This window comes from Macaca thibetana, chromosome 1 (genome assembly GCF_024542745.1).
Source record: "Macaca thibetana thibetana isolate TM-01 chromosome 1, ASM2454274v1, whole genome shotgun sequence".
In the NCBI taxonomy this organism is placed as follows: Eukaryota; Metazoa; Chordata; class Mammalia; order Primates; family Cercopithecidae; genus Macaca; species Macaca thibetana.
The window spans coordinates 14,498,084-14,515,863 of NC_065578.1; the positions used below are offsets into that span (position 1 = coordinate 14,498,084).

General features: G+C 44.1%; 1 protein-coding gene across 2 annotated transcripts in view; it reads left to right on the forward strand.

The window, feature by feature from the left end:
* Nucleotides 1-299: 299 nt before the first annotated feature.
* DDI2 (DNA damage inducible 1 homolog 2) overlaps nt 300-17,780 on the forward strand; it is a 53,654-nt gene continuing 36,173 nt past the window's right edge. For both annotated transcript variants that reach the window (XM_050789599.1, XM_050789618.1), the window contains exons 1-4: nt 300-635; nt 9,887-10,016; nt 14,175-14,411; nt 17,599-17,725. In XM_050789599.1, coding sequence (XP_050645556.1) covers nt 498-635; nt 9,887-10,016; nt 14,175-14,411; nt 17,599-17,725 — 632 coding nt within the window. In that variant the 5' untranslated portion in view covers nt 300-497. The remainder of the gene's footprint in view (nt 636-9,886; nt 10,017-14,174; nt 14,412-17,598; nt 17,726-17,780) is intronic.

The following is a 17,780-nucleotide window of genomic DNA, read 5'->3' on the forward strand; positions in this document are numbered from 1 at the left end:
TCCTCCACAGACCTCAGTCATTAAGTCAACCAGTCAGCAGAGATTTCCTTCTCCGCGTTCCTTTTCTTCCCTCCCCTTTTCTCGCCCTTCCTCCCTCTCCCCTCCCACGCCCCCTTCCCACTCCTCCCCCTCCTATCTTCTCCAGGCTTCCTCCTCCCCTTCCAGTCCCCGCCCCCCGCTGCGTCGCGAAGGCGGGGAAGGCGAGGCGGGCTTTACGGCAGCCGAGTTGCGGCGGGGCGGGGCGCCGGGCGGGCGGCGCGCTTGGCGGCAGCCGTGGGAGGCAGGCGGGCAGGCAGACGGACTCGCAGGCGGGTGGCGGCGGCCGTGCTTGCTAGTGAGGGCGGGCGGGAGTGACTCACTGAGCGTGTGTGAGGGAGGGAGCGAGCGAGCGAGCGAGCAGCCCGCGCCGGCCTTCCGCAGCACCAGCCAGGCCACGCCGCCGCCTCTTCCCCTGCGCCCCGCGCCCAGGCCGGGCCGAGCCGGGTCGGGCCCGGGCCATGCTGCTCACCGTGTACTGTGTGCGGAGGGACCTCTCCGAGGTGACCTTTTCCCTCCAGGTCGACGCCGACTTCGAGCTGCACAACTTCCGCGCGCTGTGCGAGCTCGAGTCTGGCATCCCCGCAGCCGAGAGCCAGGTACGCCGGGCAGCGAGCCGGGCCTGCCCCGGAGCTAAGCCCTCCCCGCCTCGGGGCCGCACTCCCTTTGCTACTGGTGAAGAATTGGGGGCTGGGGTGAGCAGGGATAGCCATTCTCAGGTCACCCCCGCATCCGGGAAGGAGCTGGGGAGCTGGCATCGGTAGCTGCCCTCACACACCCCGAGCGTGGGGTGGGGTACGAGGAGAGGGAGCGGAGAACCTGACCGCAGACGCACCCACTGCAGCGTGAGGGGCGCGTGGACTGTAGAGCAGCGCTAACCCTCCTCACCTTTGGCTCTTTGGCCCTTTTTCTGATCCCGAGTGTAGGATATCGTTGTGGACCTCAGAAGCAGCCCTGGGTTTGCTAGGGTTCATACGTCCTGCAAACCAGAAATACCAGTTTGGATCACTGTGGTAGATAGATGTTCCTCTGCTTCTCTCTCTCTTTTTTTTTTTTTTTTTTTTTTTTTTTGGAGAGGGTTTCTGCTTAAATATACGCAGTTTAAATGCACAGATTTGCACTTCCGGTGAAAGAAAAAGTTTAAGACTTGCACTACCTCGTTTTGGGGTCTTTGGAAGTGCTCTTTACCCACTACATGCGTTTCTGGTTAAATTCTTTTGAAAAACAGTACCTGTTGGTTCAACTCAAGCTGTTTGTTTCTTTCGGTTCTACCCTGGTAGTAAGCCAGAGGGCCCTTTTTCTTTCAGGCCACAGTTCAGAGTTTGGGTCAGTTCAAAGCTCAATGCTTTAAAAGGATATGTGCTTGGAAACGGCCTAATATCTGCTGTTTGGTGGTTTCATTTCTGTACTCAGCTTGCTTTGCTGGAAAGAAGTTCAACCTCTCATATTTTAACTAAGCAAAGTAATTCTCAAAATGCTTTGGGGCTGCCCCTAGTCTTTATCAAACAGAATCGGTGACAATAACCCTGTAAACTTTACACTAAAACCCTTAGATCATGACTTAATAAATTTAGCCTAGAGAACGTAGTCTAAACATTAAGAAAATTACAGAAGTCTCCCAAGGCTCCATCATGTAAATCTTGATTTTCTACTGCAGTTATGAAATAGTTTACAAAACGATTGCCCAACTACAGCTTGTTTTGCTGTGTTATGGTAAACACATGTGTCAATATTTTGTTCAGAAGTATGATTCCTTTACACAATGTGAACTTTAGAACCTTGGCATAAAGCTGTTCAGAAAGAATTTCAAAAGTTAATCCACAAAAGCTCAGGAACCAGTTCCTGTCAGTTAATGCCTCGTGGAGAACTGGGAAAGGACTGCTTAAATAGAGAAAATCAACTCTTCAATTTTTTTTCCTTCTTTTTCTTTTTTGTTGAGACGGAGTCTCGCTCTGTCGTCCATGCTGGAGTGCAGTGGTGCGGTCTTAGCTCACTGCAACCCCTGCCTCCCGGGTTCAAGCGATTCTCCTGCCTCAGCCTCCTGAGTAGCTGGGATTGCAGGCGCGCGCCACCACGCCCGGCTAATTTTTGTATTTTTTTTTTTTTTTTAGTAGAGACGGGGTTTCACCATGTTGGCCAGGCTGATCTCCAACTCCTGACCTCAAGTGATCCGCCCTCCTTGGCCTCCCAAAATGCTGGAATTATAGGCGTGAGCCATCGCGTCCGGACAACTCTTCAATTTTTGATAGTGGCTTTTTCAGTTGTTTTTTTCCTCGAGCTGTTATATTACCCTCGTTGTAGTCACCGGCTGGTAGGGAAAATAAGAAATTAAAATGTAAATTGGTTTTGTTGTTAGTTAGGGCCTGAGAAAAGGCAGAGGTTGAGATTGTTTCCATTCCTGCACTTTTTGTGATGGCTGAACCAAGAAATTTAAGTCAATTAAAGGGATATCTGACACCCCCTTTAATTGACTTAAATTTCTTGTTAACAGCCATCACAAAAGACGATTTATTGTGTGGTCAGCCAGGCATTGCCCTCTGCCAGTCGGGAAAGTTAGGAATACCTTAGTAATTGAACATAGGCTAACTCCAAATTATTTCTTGTTCATTACGTCAGTGTTTCGGCATTTACTTCCTTCCCAAGCCAAATTAGCATATAGAAACTTGGGCTCCAACTGGTGTTAAGCCTGTGTTAGATAGCCATAAACAGCTCCTGTTTTTCCAGTCTGTTCTGTTGGCTCCATTGTAACCTGACAACACAGTATCTATTTTAAGGTGTCTGGTGGTCGGTTGTCTTTCACTTGCTTGCCCATCAGGCAGGAACAGGATCCACCCTAGACACTTGAGTCATTTCCTTTCATCAAATCGTAAAAGTAAACATCATTATAGTTTTTACCCACAAATATACCATGTTTACTTACTTGCGTGCCCCCCCCCATTACGTCCCAGGGTTCTCTCATATTACTCATCTTCCCTTCCTTTCCTTGACTGTTTAACTCCTCCTCTTGTTTACTTTCTCCATTCCCATTCCTTCACCTCTCATTTCTGACTCCATTTCTTCAAGGAAATATATATATTTTTATGTTCCTGGCTATTTTTTCCTGCCACTATGTGTCCAGACAACTGGTGTCCAAACTTTCCAAACTTTCATGTATCCCTATGAGTAAAATGTTTCAGATTATGCTCCTGTTATGTATATAATACGTTATATACATGAACTGATACATTTTATGCATTATATATGACCATGTATAATATACACATAACGTGCATTATATGCATATATAGTACATTATATATAAGAAGTAACATTGTACACACACAAAATGGAATTTAAGGAAGGACGAACTAAAATAAATGGAAATGAAAATTCTAATATTTTCAGTTTCTTCCTCCACCCTTAAAGAATTGTCTTGCATGGCTGCCCTACATTGGTGATCACTGGTTTAGAATTCAGTCTTTCACCTGAGTGTCAATTGTGCATAAGCATACAGTTGGAAAAGGTGCTAATTTTTAACAGCTCTAGTCTGATTATAGTAGTTATAATTCAGTGATAACAAATTTAGAACAGAAGCCATCTCTACTTGTACGTGTGATTAAAGCTGGGCATGTTCCGTCTCTTAATAGTGTGGGCTTGGAAGCCAGTCGTGGCTCTGTTTGATGCTTTGATGCAGACTTGCCTGGGTGAACTTCAAACACTTGTCAGAACTTAGCTTCACTTTAAATTAATGTCCTCATATTTTTGAAGCATCCTGATAATTTACCTCTGTAGGTGGCACATGGAAAAAGTAGGCACAATGTATAAGAACCCTCAAATGAAAGGCAAATAATAGCAGTAATTGTATGATCTTGAAAATGCACACAGCATGATTTGTGGTTTGTAAACCACTGTTTTATCTTATGTGTGTTTGTTTTTTTGTTTTGAGACGGTCTCGCTCTGTCACCTAGGCAGTAGTACGATCACGGGTCACTGTAGCCTCAACCTCCTGGGCTCAAGTGATCCTGCCACCTCAGCCTCCCAAGTAGCTGGGACTACAGGTGTGTGCTCCACCACATCTGACTGATTTTTTTATTTTCTTTGGAGATGGGGTTTCACTATATTGGCCAGGCTGGTCTCAAACTCCTGACCTCAGATGATCCGCCTGCCTTGTCCTCCCAAAGTGCTGGGATTACAGGCTTGAGCCCCCGCAACTGGCCCCAAATTGATGATTTTAAAGGGTACATAGTATACCATCATATAGATGTATTGTAATTTATTTAACAATCTCCCTTTTATTAAGCATAATACTGGGGAAAATTGGAAGCAGTTATAAGTAACATGGCATGAACATCCATATACTTAAGGCTGTAGCCTCCATTTCTGTTATTTTCTCAGGATAAATTCTTAGATATGCAGTTGCCAGATCAAAGACATAAAGTCTTTGAAAGGTTTTTAGTAACTGTTGCCGAATTGCCTTCCAGAGAGGGTTATACAAGTCAAATTGGCTATTACATGGGGTAGAATATGTAGATCACTTGGTAGATAGTGGGCATTTGATTAATGGCAATACTATTATGAAGCCATTCAGATGTAATTCCAAGTGTTTTGTAGCCAGTTTATGGTCCTTGTTTTATCTTTATTCTTTATTTTTTAGAGATGGGATCTCGCTCTTACTTGGGCTGGAATGCAGTGTTGCAATCACAACTCACTGTATCCTTAACATGTTGGGATCAAGGGATCCTCCCAAGTAGCTGAGACTTTTTTTTTTTTTTTTTTTTTTTGAGACGAGGTCTTGCCAGTGCTGGGCTTGAACTCCTAACCTCAAGCAGTCCTCCCGCCTCGGCCTCCTAAAGTGTTGGGATTACAGGTGTGAGCCACTGCACCTGGCCTACCAGTTTATGTTCTTTAATGCTAGAAATTTATTGTTAAGCTTTTTGTTAACAGAAGGCTCTCATTCAGAGACCAGAAAACACCTGACCTCATGCTTAAAAGTTCTGGAGTTTTATTAATTAGTCTGTTGTCAAATGTTGATTAAGATTATAATTCAGTCTCTGGGGTGCCTCCTCTGGAGTAAGTACCAGCAGTTGCGCCAGTTTTGCTGATTAAGACTCATAGCTGTATACATTTTCTTGTTGTATGTTCTTATAACTGGCAAAACTTGAATTTTGGGCTTTGTAGCTGTTGAGTTGGGTAACATGCGTGGTGGAAGGATCGAGAATGCTGCCGTGGAACGCCTTTTGTTTTGATTGGTAGAGATTTGAAGCCATGTCTAATAGATACTCATGTTCCGTTGGAAGATCACATGGATTTATTTTGGGACTTTTGCTGCAAAATAATTGTCTGTCTTGGACTCTTAAGCCTGTTTAAACAAAATGAAATCAGTTCTTTGTGGCAATTACAATTTTAGCTGAGCTTTAGTTGATCTCATTTATGTCCTTAGACTAAAACGGAGCACAGCTGCTGCTTCGTCAGTGTGAGGAACGCGTGCTCCTCACCCAGGTTCTTCAGTCTAGTGTTTCCAGGAAATTGGCGCTGGAGCAACATTCCATATTTCATAGACATGCTCAGTGTGGTGATTATCTAGATTTTACATTTGTATTTGTTAGATCATGCTGCCTTCCTTTAAAAAATGATATTGTCTGCTGAGGAAATACTGTGGCAACTAAGCAGTGATGGAATGAAGTATGGCATCTGTGAAGTGGGAGTCAGAGCGGGCAGTTGGTGGTGTTTCCTCATGTTCAGGGCGTGGGGATGCTTTGAGCAGTGGACAGTATTTTAATCCTCCTGGTGGATAGAGTAGAGTCTCTTTGTGGCAATGGATGGCTTAGTAGTGCTTGTTAAAGTCACCCACATAATTCACCAGGCCACTTCAGGGTTATGTTTGGGAAAGCTGTATATAATACTTGAGTATGGGCTTTGAAATCCGACAGTTGTTCCAATTGCAGTTTTCTTCTTCTTCTTTTTTTTATTTTAAGAGACAAGATCTTATTCTGTTTCCCAGGCTGGAGTGCCGTGGTACAATCATAGCTCACTGCAACCGTGAACTCCTGGGCTCAGGTGATCCTCCTGCTTCAGTCTCCCAAGTAGTTGAGACTACAGGCATATGCTACCATGCCAGCTAATTATTATTATTATTATTATTATTATTATTATTTTAGAGGTGGGGTCTTGTTGTGTTGCCCAGTCTGGCTTTGCATTCCTGGCCTCAAACAATCTTCCTACCTCATCCTCCCAAAGTGTTGGTATTACAGGCGTGAGCCACGGCACCCAGCCTGCATAGGATCATTTTGATTCTCCTGAGTTTGATTCCTCCTTGCAAATAAATAAATTTTCGTTTATAAATACAGTTAATGACCGGGCGCATTGGCTCACTCTGTAATCCCAGCACTTTAGGGGGCAGAGACGGGCGGATCACAAAGTCAGGAGATTGAGACCATGCTGGCTAACACGGCGAAACCCTGTCTCTACTAAAAATACCAAAAAAAAATTAGCTGGGCATGGTGGCAGGAGCCTGTAGTCCCAGCTACTCAGGAGGCCTAGGCAGGAGAATGGCGTGAACCCGGGAGGCGGAGCTTGCAGTGAGCCGAGATCCCGCCACTTCACTCCACCTGGGGCGACAGAGCGAGACTCCGTCTCAATAAATAAATAAATAAATGCAGTTAGAATGTGCCTCTGCTCCCAGGAGACTGTTCATGTATCTCTGAATATACTGATAGTCAAATTTCTGAAACTGGAAAATTAAAGAGTAAGTTGTTGACAGTGGCTTCACAGTGTTGATGCTATGCTGTAAGAGCCTGTCTACCTGCCATTTCTCTTGGCATACCTCTTTTTTCTTGTTGCACACCTCAACCTGTGATGCTTATCACTTCTGGTTTATGTGTTTTTCCAAGCAGTCTCACAAGTTATAATATGACTCCCAGTTGTTTTGCAGAAAATCTGTGTTGATGCTGATGTACTTTTACTGTGAAATACGTGCTTAAATAAGGGTGTGTGAATGGGATGATGGGAGTGACAGTTGCAGTCTGTTGAAATGTGGTTCTTTTTGTTTGTTTGTTTTTGTTTTTTAAGAGGCAGGGTCTTACTCTGTCCCCAGGCTGGAGTGCAGTGGTACAACCGCAGCTCACTACAGCCTGGACCTCCTGGGCTTAAGCAATCCTCCTGCCTCAGACTCCTAAGTAGCTGGGACTACAGTCACATGCTACCATGGCTGGCCATTTAAAAAATTTTTTTAGATATGGATTCTCACTATGTTGCCCAGGCTGATCTCAAACTCCAGGGCTTAACCCAGCTTGTGGGAGTTATATCTTACCGCTCAAGGTCATTGCCAAGGTATGATTTTTTCACACACAAAAAATCTGCAACCGCTGGCCTAAATGGGTTAAGCGATGCTCCTGCCTCAGCCTCCCCAAGTGCTAGGATTACAGGTGTGAGCCATCATACCAGATCTGAAATGTTTTTTAACTCAGCGGATTGAGCATTAAGAACTTAATAGTGGCCAGGCGCGGTGGCTCAAGCCTGTAATCCCAGCACTTTGGGAGACCGAGATGGGCGGATCACAAGGTCAGGAGATCGAGACCATCCTGGCTAACACGGTGAAACCCCGTCTGTACTAAAAAAAATACAAATAACTAGCTGGGCGTGGTGGCGGGCGCCTGTAGTCCCAGCTACTCGGGAGGCTGAGGCAGGAGAATGGTGTAAACCTGGGAGGCGGTGCTTGCAGTGAGCTGAGATCTGGCCACTGCACTCCAGCCTGGGCGACACAGCGAGACTCCGTCTCAAAAAAAAAAAAAAAAAAAAAAAAAGAACTTAATAGTATTTTTTCAAGTCATGCATAAAACTTGTATAATTGGGCCTACAAATTTGCTCATATTCAGAATTCGATTTTGGTAGGAACTCATTTTTGTGTTCTATTCCTCATGTCTATAAATTCTGAGAGCAGATATGACAGAATCACTTTTTTTCCAGTTTAAATGCTGTGTTTTCAGTTTTTATTTCAGGTAACCTTACTATGAAAGCTCTAAGGAAACATAGAATGATAATGTTAGCAGAGAGAACTGGAAGGGACAGCTGTAATGATGATCTAGCCCGCCTGCTTGCTTGACACATGGAAAGGGTGAGGCCTGGACCTGCTGAGTGTCATGCCCCTTGCATGGAGTTACTGGCAGAGCCAGGGTAGAACTCAGGTTCCTCAGTTCGCATGTGGCCTGGTGAAAAGTGAATCATTAGGAGGAGAACCTTTCAAAGCCTGAGTTTATTCTGAATGCCTTTCTGGAGTATGTAATAATGCAGGGCAGATTTTATGTTTTTTCGTAATAAAATTATAGGGTACCTTTGTTCTTTCTATCTATAGTACGTTATTTCATCTGTTTGTGCTCTCAGGTTTTCTTCAGTATGATTACACATCATAAAATATTTTTATTAGGCCGGGCGCGGTGGCTCAAGCCTGTAATCCCAGCACTTTGGGAGGCCGAGACGGGCGGATCACAAGGTCAGGAGATCGAGACCATCCTGGCTAACACGGCGAAACCCCGTCTCTACTAAAAACACAAAAAATTAGCCGGGCGAGGTGGCGGCGCCTGTGGTCCCAGCTACTCGGGAGGCTGAGGCAGGAGAATGGCGGGAACCCGGGAGGCGGAGCTTGCAGTGAGCTGAGATCTGGCCACTGCACTCCAGCCTGGGCGACAGAGCGAGACTCCGTCTCAAAAAAAAAAAAAAAAAAAAAAAAAAAATTTTTATTAGTAGTACATTCCTAATTCTTTTTTTCCACTTGTATTTAGTTGTTATTTTCTTAGTTTCACTTTATTTTCCAGTCTTGCCCCCCGCCCCGCCCCGCCCCACCACCAAGACGGAGTCTTGCTTGCCCAGACTAGAGTGCAGTGGTGCGATCTCAGTACTGCAACCTTTGCCTCCCGGGTTTAAGCAATTCTCCTGCCTCAGCCTCTGGAGTAGCTGGGATTACAGGTGCGTGCCACCACACCTGGCTAGTTTTTGTATTTTTAGTAGAGACAGAGTTTCACCATGTTGGCCAGGCTGGTCTCGAATCCCTGACCTCGTGATCCACCTGCCTTGGCCTCCCAAAGTGCTGGGATTACAGGCGTGAGCCACCGTGCCCAGCCCAGAGTGATACAACTTTGGGAATGGTAGAAGAGAAGGAAGAATGCAGTGCAGGAAGGATGATGTTTGGGAACCTTTTGCCAGTGTACAAGATTATTTCAAAGTGTACACTTTATTTAGTAGTACTGTAGTTAGTTAGCATACCCAGAATAAATCATTCCCTTTTCCTCCCTGCTAAAAATTAAATCTAAAATTATATCCATTTTCATAAATTCATTCTTTAGTTCATCAAATATTTGAGCATCAGTTATATAAGAGGCCCTGTTCTAAGCATTTATGATCTGGTGAATGAAACGAAGTCCTTGTCCTCAAGTAGTTTACATTTAATGGGGCAGAAGGACAATAAATAAATAAATATATATTGTGTTAGTCGAGAGTATATTTTAAATAACATATTAGGGAAGAACTCTAAAGAGTAATGTTTGATCAGAGACGTAAAAGGAAAAAAAGGAGTTGAAAAAGAACATTCCTCAGGTAGAGAAAACAAGAGAAACAGCCCTGAAGGGGAAGTTGATCCCTGGTATTTGAGGAACAGCAGTCATAGTGAAAGACGAAGTCAGAAGGAGAGCCAGGGGCCAAATTGTTTGGTCCTGGTCGGTGACGGGAAGGACTGTGGGTTTTGTTCTGGATGTGGTGGGAATCCACTGGAGGGTTTGAACGGAGTGTGACATCTGATTCAGAGGAAAACTGGTCCTTCTGCTTTGTGCTCTGTTACTTCTCAGTGCATTATACTGTTGTGTATCTTTTCTTGTTGTAGATCGTCTATGCTGAAAGACCTCTCACAGACAACCACAGATCGTTGGCTTCTTATGGCTTGAAAGATGGGGACGTTGTGATTTTACGACAGAAGGAGAATGCAGACCCTCGACCTCCAGTGCAGTTCCCAAGTAAGACATCTGGTGGTTGAGCATCCCCCAGCACAGCCATCAGCAGGTAGCAGAGCGTAGCGCCTCAGAGTTTTGGATTTGCTTTGGATTCAGACTGCAGAATACAGATCCTGACTCTGCCTTTTCCCTGCTGTGTAACCTTGAACAAGCATTTTAACGTCTCTAAATTGGTTTCCTCTTCTATAAGATAGGTGCCATAATTAACCCCAACTCCTAAAGCTGACGTGAGGCTAATGCATGTAAAATCTTCAGCACATAGCAAGCCCTCAATAAATACTAGCTTCTGTTATCAGTGATAATTATACAATAATCTTTATCCTTGGGAAGGACTTGAAAGAATGTGTAAGCCTATGATTTTGCTACTTTGTGTCTGTCCTTCAGTGACCAAGCCTTTCTGGAGCATTTTATAGCCAGCCAGGCACTTGGAGCTGCATTTCACATGATCTCATAACTTGATTGTGTGAGGATTTACATAATTATTTGCATAATAATTTATAATTATGAAGCCAGATTTTAAATGATGTCTTTAAAGTTACATGACTATTAAGTGAGGGCACAGGAATTAAAATGTGATGTTTTTTCCATTATGCTGAACTTGATAAACATTAAGCAGCTTGACCACCAAGTTGTGGTTCTTTCCTACCAACTGTGTTAATCACATACAAAGAAACATTTATCTATCTTTGATGCTCCTTTTATAATAGATGTTTATGGTCTGAAATCTGCACTGGGATTTAGTAGGTTCTATGTCACTAAAATAATATGCAGAATTGTGTGGATGTGAACGTGTGTGTGTACTGGATAGACAGAGGGTCATACCTTTGTTCAGATACTTGAAGTGGCTTATGGATCCACAAAGTGTTTTATAAGGTCTTAATGTGAAACAGCTTGGTGAAATGTGTGGTTTTTTTCCATTCCCTGCCATATTCAGATAGATTTTCTTAAATAGTGTTTAGCCCGTAGGTCACCAGTTTTAAAGTTTATGGTGACAGATGCTGGCAGAGTCTGGGTGATGACAGACTGACTGCAGCTTTAACCACAGTGTTTCCATTCAGCCTGAAACTGGAGCTTACTGAGACCATCAAGGACTGGCTCCACCAGATCTGGAAGACATTAGTCCCTTGGGGCCACAGTTAAACTTTAGAAAGAAGTTAAAACTTCTTTCTAAAGAAGTTAAACGTATTTAAACAACTGTGACAATCAGTAAAAACCACATCTTCCTTTGGTTAATTTGATGAGATTGTTAATTCTGGAATTTACTTCTTCCGCCACCACCCCCCGTATTGTTGCATATGGACAAGAGAGCCAACGGGTTGGGGCGGGAGTGATCTGGTCTATTAAGTAAACATGTTTTTGAGAATTACTCTGAAGTGAATGGACTCTCAAGATAATGTATAACGGGTGGAGATAAAAATTTCTTGACCTGCAAAGAGGGCCCACCCATATATGTTTTTTCCTGGCTGGTATAGATTAGCTACCTCACAGAGATCATCCTGTTAACTTCACCTTTTCCTTGGTTGGGAGTTGAAGAAAGTGGCTAATTGAACCCCTGCTAAAGGGTAGAAATGTTACATCATGAGTTTAAGCTTTCTCTTTTTCTATCTGAGGTCCAGAAAGGCTTCAGGATAGTCCCAGACTTGAGACAAGTTTGTTTGTTTTTTGGTTTTTTAGTTTATATAAAATCCTTAATAGTGCAAGGATTGTGCTATAATTCTGATCACTGTGAAATTGCTTAGTGTACTGTCATTTATAACATTAAACACAATTATCTCTAAGAACAGTACTCATTGTTCAGACAAGTTTGACCATCAAATATATTTTTTGGAGTTGAAGGAATGTTCATTGACTCAGGCCTAGCCCCTCATTCTGGCTCTCCTTGTTTACTTTTCTTTTTCATTTTTCTTTTTTAAATAATAGTTTTATTGAGATACAATTCATGCATTTAATTTTTGTTTACTATATTCATGAGTTGTGTAACCGTCACCACAATCCATTTTAGCATATTTCCATTACCTTAAAAATAAATCCTATACCCATTTATAGTCATCTCCCATTTCCCCCTAGGCTCCACAGCCTAGACAACTACAGGTCTACTTTCTGTCTCTATGTATTTACCTATTTGGGACATTTCATATAAATGGGGTCATACAATGTGTGAGTCCTTTGTGTAAGAATTAAAATTCCCTTTTATTTTCCTTTCAGTTTAGTAAGGTCAGCCGAGCCTGGCATATAGAACCTGGGAGTTCTGGCTTCTAAAATATAGTAGCTTTTGGTGTAATCAGCACTGAGAACCTATGCAAGTCCCTTTTCTTCTTTTCTCTTTTTTTTTTTTTTTTTTTTTTTTTTTTTTTTTTTTTTTTTTGAGATGGAGTCCAGCTCTGTAGCCCAGGCTGGAGTGCAGTGGCCGGATCTCAGCTCACTGTAAGCTCCGCCTCCCGGGTTCACGCCCTTCTCCCGCCTCAGCCTCCCGAGTAGCTGGGACTACAGGCGCCGCCACCTCGCCCGGCTAGTTTTTTGTATTTCTTAGCAGAGACGGGGTTTCACCGTGTTAGCCAGGATGGTCTTGATCTCCTGACCTCGTGATCCACCCGTCTCGGCCTCCCAAAGTGCTGGGATTACAGGCTTGAGCCACCGCGCCCGGCCCTTTTCTTCTTTTCTATAAAATGATGACACTGTTTAGCCCCCCAGGGTCATGAGAAGAGTTAGCAGAGATGCACAGATGAAAGTATAAATTCAGAGAACTATTAAGAACTTCCCTGAGCCAATACGTTTAGCACTGACTTGCAGAATTTAGCATCTAATATTTATGCTACTCACTTGATATATATAATATCCTTTGATCCGGCTGGGCAGGGTGGCTCACTCTTATAATCCCAGCACTTTGGGAGCCTGAGGTGGGTGGCTCACCTGAGGTCAGGAGTTCGAGACCAGCCTGGCCAACATGGTGAAATCCCATCTCTACTAAAAATACAAAAAATTAGGTGGGCTTAGTGGCAGACGCCTGTAATCGCAGTTACTCAGGAGGCTGAGGCAGAAGAATCACTTGAACCCAGGAGGCAGAGGTTGCAGTGAGGCAAGATCGCGCCATTGCACTCCAGCCTGGGCAACAAGGCAAGACTCTGTCTCAAAAAAAAAAAAACAAAAAATTCTTTAATCCAAGCACCAAGGCTGTTTGAACCATATGTCAGACCAGAGTAGGATTTTTCTCAAGAACAACATCCAGACTTATGCAATTATATTTATTGAAACTAGCTTTTTTTTGAAACAAAGTTTCATTCTTCTTTTTTTTTTTTTTTTTTTTTTTGAGACGGAATCTCACTCTGTTGCCCAGGCTGGAGTGCAGTGGCCAGATCTCAGCTCACTACAAGCTCCGCCTGCCGGGTTTACGCCATTCTCCTGCCTCAGCCTCCCGAGTAGCTGGGACTACAGGCGCCCACCACCTCGCCCGGCTAGTTTTTTGTATTTTTTAGTAGAGACGGGGTTTCACCGTGTTAGCCAGGATGGTCTCGGTCTCCTGACCTCGTGATCCGCCCGTCTCGGCCTCCCAAAGTGCTGGGATTACAGGCTTGAGCCACCGCGCCTGGCAAAGTTTCATTCTTGTCGCCTGGGCTGGAGTGCAATGACACGATCTTGGCTTACTGCAACCTCCGCCTCCCGGGTTGAAACAATTCTCCTGCCTCAGCCTCCCAAGTAGCTGGGATTACAGACGACTGCCACCACCCCCAGCTAATTTTTGTATATTTAGTAGAGATGGGGTTTCACCATGTTGACCAGGCTGGTCTGGAACTTCTGACCTCAGGTGATCCAGCTGCCTTGGCCTCCCAAAGTGCTGGGATTACAGGTGTGAGCCACCGCACCCGGCGGCTTTAATTATTTAAAAACATAAATTAAAAACCTGATGTCTATTGTGAGATATTTTATAAGCTAAAAATTTGGGGTTACTACTGTCACCTTCCCCTTATTTTTCTTCTTTCCTATTGATTCACTCTCAGCCTGCAGTCTTCATATTCAGAGTCAGCATGAGAAAGAACAAGGGTAAAGTCTACAGTTACCTTTGCTGTTGTCATGTACCATGTATGAGCAAGTGTTCTGCTGTTACCTTCAAGTGCTTGTTTTTGTAGAGTAATTTGAGTAAACTGAATTGATTTTCCCCAACAGACTTACCCCGAATAGATTTCAGTAGTATAGCTGTGCCTGGCACATCAAGTCCCCGGCAGCGCCAGCCACCAGGAACACAGCAGTCCCACTCATCTCCTGGAGAAATAACTTCATCTCCTCAGGGCTTGGACAATCCAGCCTTGCTCCGAGGTATGTTGCTGGCCAACCCGCATGAGCTGTCCTTGCTGAAGGAACGCAATCCACCCCTGGCAGAAGCTCTGCTCAGTGGAGACCTTGGTAAGCTTATAAATTTGGAAGGCTGTTAGGCTGGCCTGAGGTGAAGAAGCTGTGTCATAGCAAATGTGAAGAGACTCAAGCAACACTGTGTCAAATGATTTATTGAACATACCAGTTTTTTCTCTGTGAGAGGTAGATTAGTGCTAAAGTCAAAGGCTGAGTTAATTGGAATCAGCAATAGAGTTTTCGGAGTGAAATCCATCTAGGCCACCCCTCTCGGTTTACTTTTTTTTTTTTTTTTTTTTTTTTTTTTTGAGACGGAGTCTAGCTCTGTTGCCCAGGCTGGAGTGCAATGGCCGGATCTCAGCTCACTGCAAGCCCCGCCTCCCGGGTTCCCGCCATTCTCCTGCCTCAGCCTCCCGAGTAGCTGGGAGTACAGGCGCCCGTCACCTCGCCCGGCTAATTTTTTTTGTATTTTAGTAGAGACGGGGTTTCACCGTTTTAGCCAGGATGGTCTCGATCTCCTGAACTCGTGATCCGCCCGTCTCGGCCTCCCAAAGTGCTGGGATTACAGGCTTGAGCCACCGCGCCCGGCCTCGGTTTACTTTTTGTTTTCCTCATTGTTTTGGCAGCGCATAACCTAGGTACTGATTTTTTTTTTTTTTTTTTTTTTTTTTTTTTTTGAGATGGAGTCTCGCTCTGTTACCCAGGCTGGAGTGCAGTGGCGCAGTCTTGGCTCACTGCCAGATCTGCCTCCCAGGTTCACACCATTCTCCCGCCTCAGCCTCCTGAGTAGCTGGAACTACAGGTGCCTGCCGCCACGCCTGGGCCAATTTTTTGTTTTTAGTAGAGATGGGGTTTCACCGTGTTAGCCAGGATGGTCTCGATCTCCTGACCTCGTGATCCGCCTGCCTCAGCCTCTCAAAGTGCTGAGATTACAGGCGTGAGCCACCGTGCCCGGCCGGTACTGATATTTTAACCTGTTAGATCTTCAATTAAAGAGCACCAACAAGCCAGCTGATGCCAGCTGGCATTTTTTTTTAGTTACAGGAAACAGGTTCAGTGCCCTGTATGGCAAAATGAAATCACCTTAACCTCAGTGTACTGCAAGTTATTTTTTGTATTTTTTTGTAGAGATGGAGTTTTGCCATATTGTCCAGGCTGGTTTCAAATTCTTGGACTCAAGCAGCCTGCCTGCCTTGGCCTCCCAGAGTGCTGGGATTACAGGCATGAGCTGTCGCACTCAGCCAACTTTTAGCCATCTTTATGAATCGAGTTTTCTCTGTAAATTGCTCTCATTTTACTCTTGGATTTATGAGTTAAATTGGGTTAAGTCTAAAAACATAACAGACACTTAATGACTCATTCCTCAATTGACTGTCTTTAAATTGGCAATCTTTACCTTACAGTGAAATACGTAGATTTTAAATATACAATTCCTTGAGTTTTGACAAACTCCTGTAAGCCCAATCAAGACACAGGACATTTCTCTCACTCCGGAAAGTTCCACTATGTTCCTTGCTAGTCAGTTTCCTCTCCTTATAGGTTACTACTGTTTTGATAATCTTACAGTTTAGTTTCGCCTGTCTTCATGTATATGGAATAATAGAGTGTCTGCCCTTTCGTGTTAGGCTTTTTTTTTTTTTTTTTTTTTTTTTTGAGAGGGAGTCTCACTCTGTCTCCGAGGCTGTAGTGCAGTGGTGCGATCTCTGCTCACTGCAACCTTCACCTCCCGGGTTCAAGCAATTCTCCCACCTCAGCCTCCCAAGTACCTGGGACTACAGGCGTACACCACCACACCCAGCTAATTGTTGTATTATTAGTAGATAATACATGTTGGCCAGACTGGTCCCAAACTCCTGGCCACCATGTTGGCCAGACTGGTCCCAAACTCCTAACGTCGTGATCCACCTGTCTGGGCCTCCCAAAGTACTTTCACTCAACTTACTGCTTTTTAGATCCATCTGTATTGTGTGCATTAGTAGTTCAGATAAACCTTGTCACAATATCTTTTAATTTCTTATGTCAGTATGTCTAATCACCAAAGACCGTGATGATGAGGCATTTAAGTTTGCACACTTAAACGTACCACCATTTAAGACATTGCAAAATAGGCCGGGCACGGTGGATCACCTGAGGTCAGGAGTTCAACACCAGCCTGGCCAACATTGTGAAACCCCATCTCTACTAAAAATACAAAAAATTAGCTGGACGTGGTGGCAGGCGCCTGTAATCCCAGCTACTTGGGAGGCTGAGGCAGGAGAATCACTTGAACTCGGGAGGTGGAGGTTGTAGTGAGCCGAGATTGCGCCATTGCACTCCGGCCTGGGCAACAAGATTGAAACTCCGTCTCAAAAAAAGAGACAAATTGCAAAATAGATTCTTGTTGTAATGTACATCTTGTAGCAAGCAGTGTTTTCTCTAATTTTCCTGCCTATTATTTCATCAGAACACACAAAATATAGGTAGACTAACAATAGTTTATACTTAATTTATCTGGCTTAAGGCAGGGCATATTATAAAGGAAATGAAACTAGAAGAGGAAAAGGAGATTATATAATGCTGTATTTTGTTTCTAGGTAATAGGACAATGAGGACAATGGGGAGCAACGGGGAGGGGAGGAGTGGGGACATTCATCTGCCACATGATCACTCCCCACCGTTTTAAATTGGAAAGTTGTTACCTCTGAGTAGAAACAATATGATAGATAACTTCTTATAAAAGATTTTTGCAAATACTTTTTTTTTTTTAAGACAGGGTCTCACCATGTCACCCAGGCTGGAGTGTGTGGTGCCATCACAGCTCACTGCAGCCTCGACCTCCTGGACTCAAGCCATCCCCCCACACTTGAACCCCCACCCAACAGTAGCTGGGACTACAGGCATGCACCACCATGCTCGGCTAATTTTTATATTTTTTGTAGAGACAAGGTCTTGCTATGTTGCCCAGGCTGGTCTCGAACTCCTAGGCTCAAATGGTCCTCCCACCTCAGCCTCCCAAAGTATCGAGATTACAGGTGTGAGCTACCACACCCAGCCACAAATACTTTCTTTATGCTGAATTTAAATGACGAAATAGCCTTGACTCGGAGAATAGAAAGTAAATGTAATTGCTCATTTCAAATAAGCTTTAGGCATCCTCTCTGCATCTTACAGTTGTAGTTTGAGAAATTGTTTGGTGTGGGAAAGTATTGATAAAGGTTGAAAATACAGCGGTATTTAAGATTTTTCTCCCTTATTTTTGTAGAGAAATTCTCTAGAGTCCTGGTGGAGCAGCAGCAGGACCGAGCCCGGAGAGAGCAAGAAAGGATTCGTCTGTTTTCTGCTGATCCCTTTGACCTTGAAGCTCAGGCAAAGATAGAAGAAGATATCAGGTAATGAATGATCTGTTCATCTAAAGAACAAGACTCAGAGACTCCAGATTTCCCA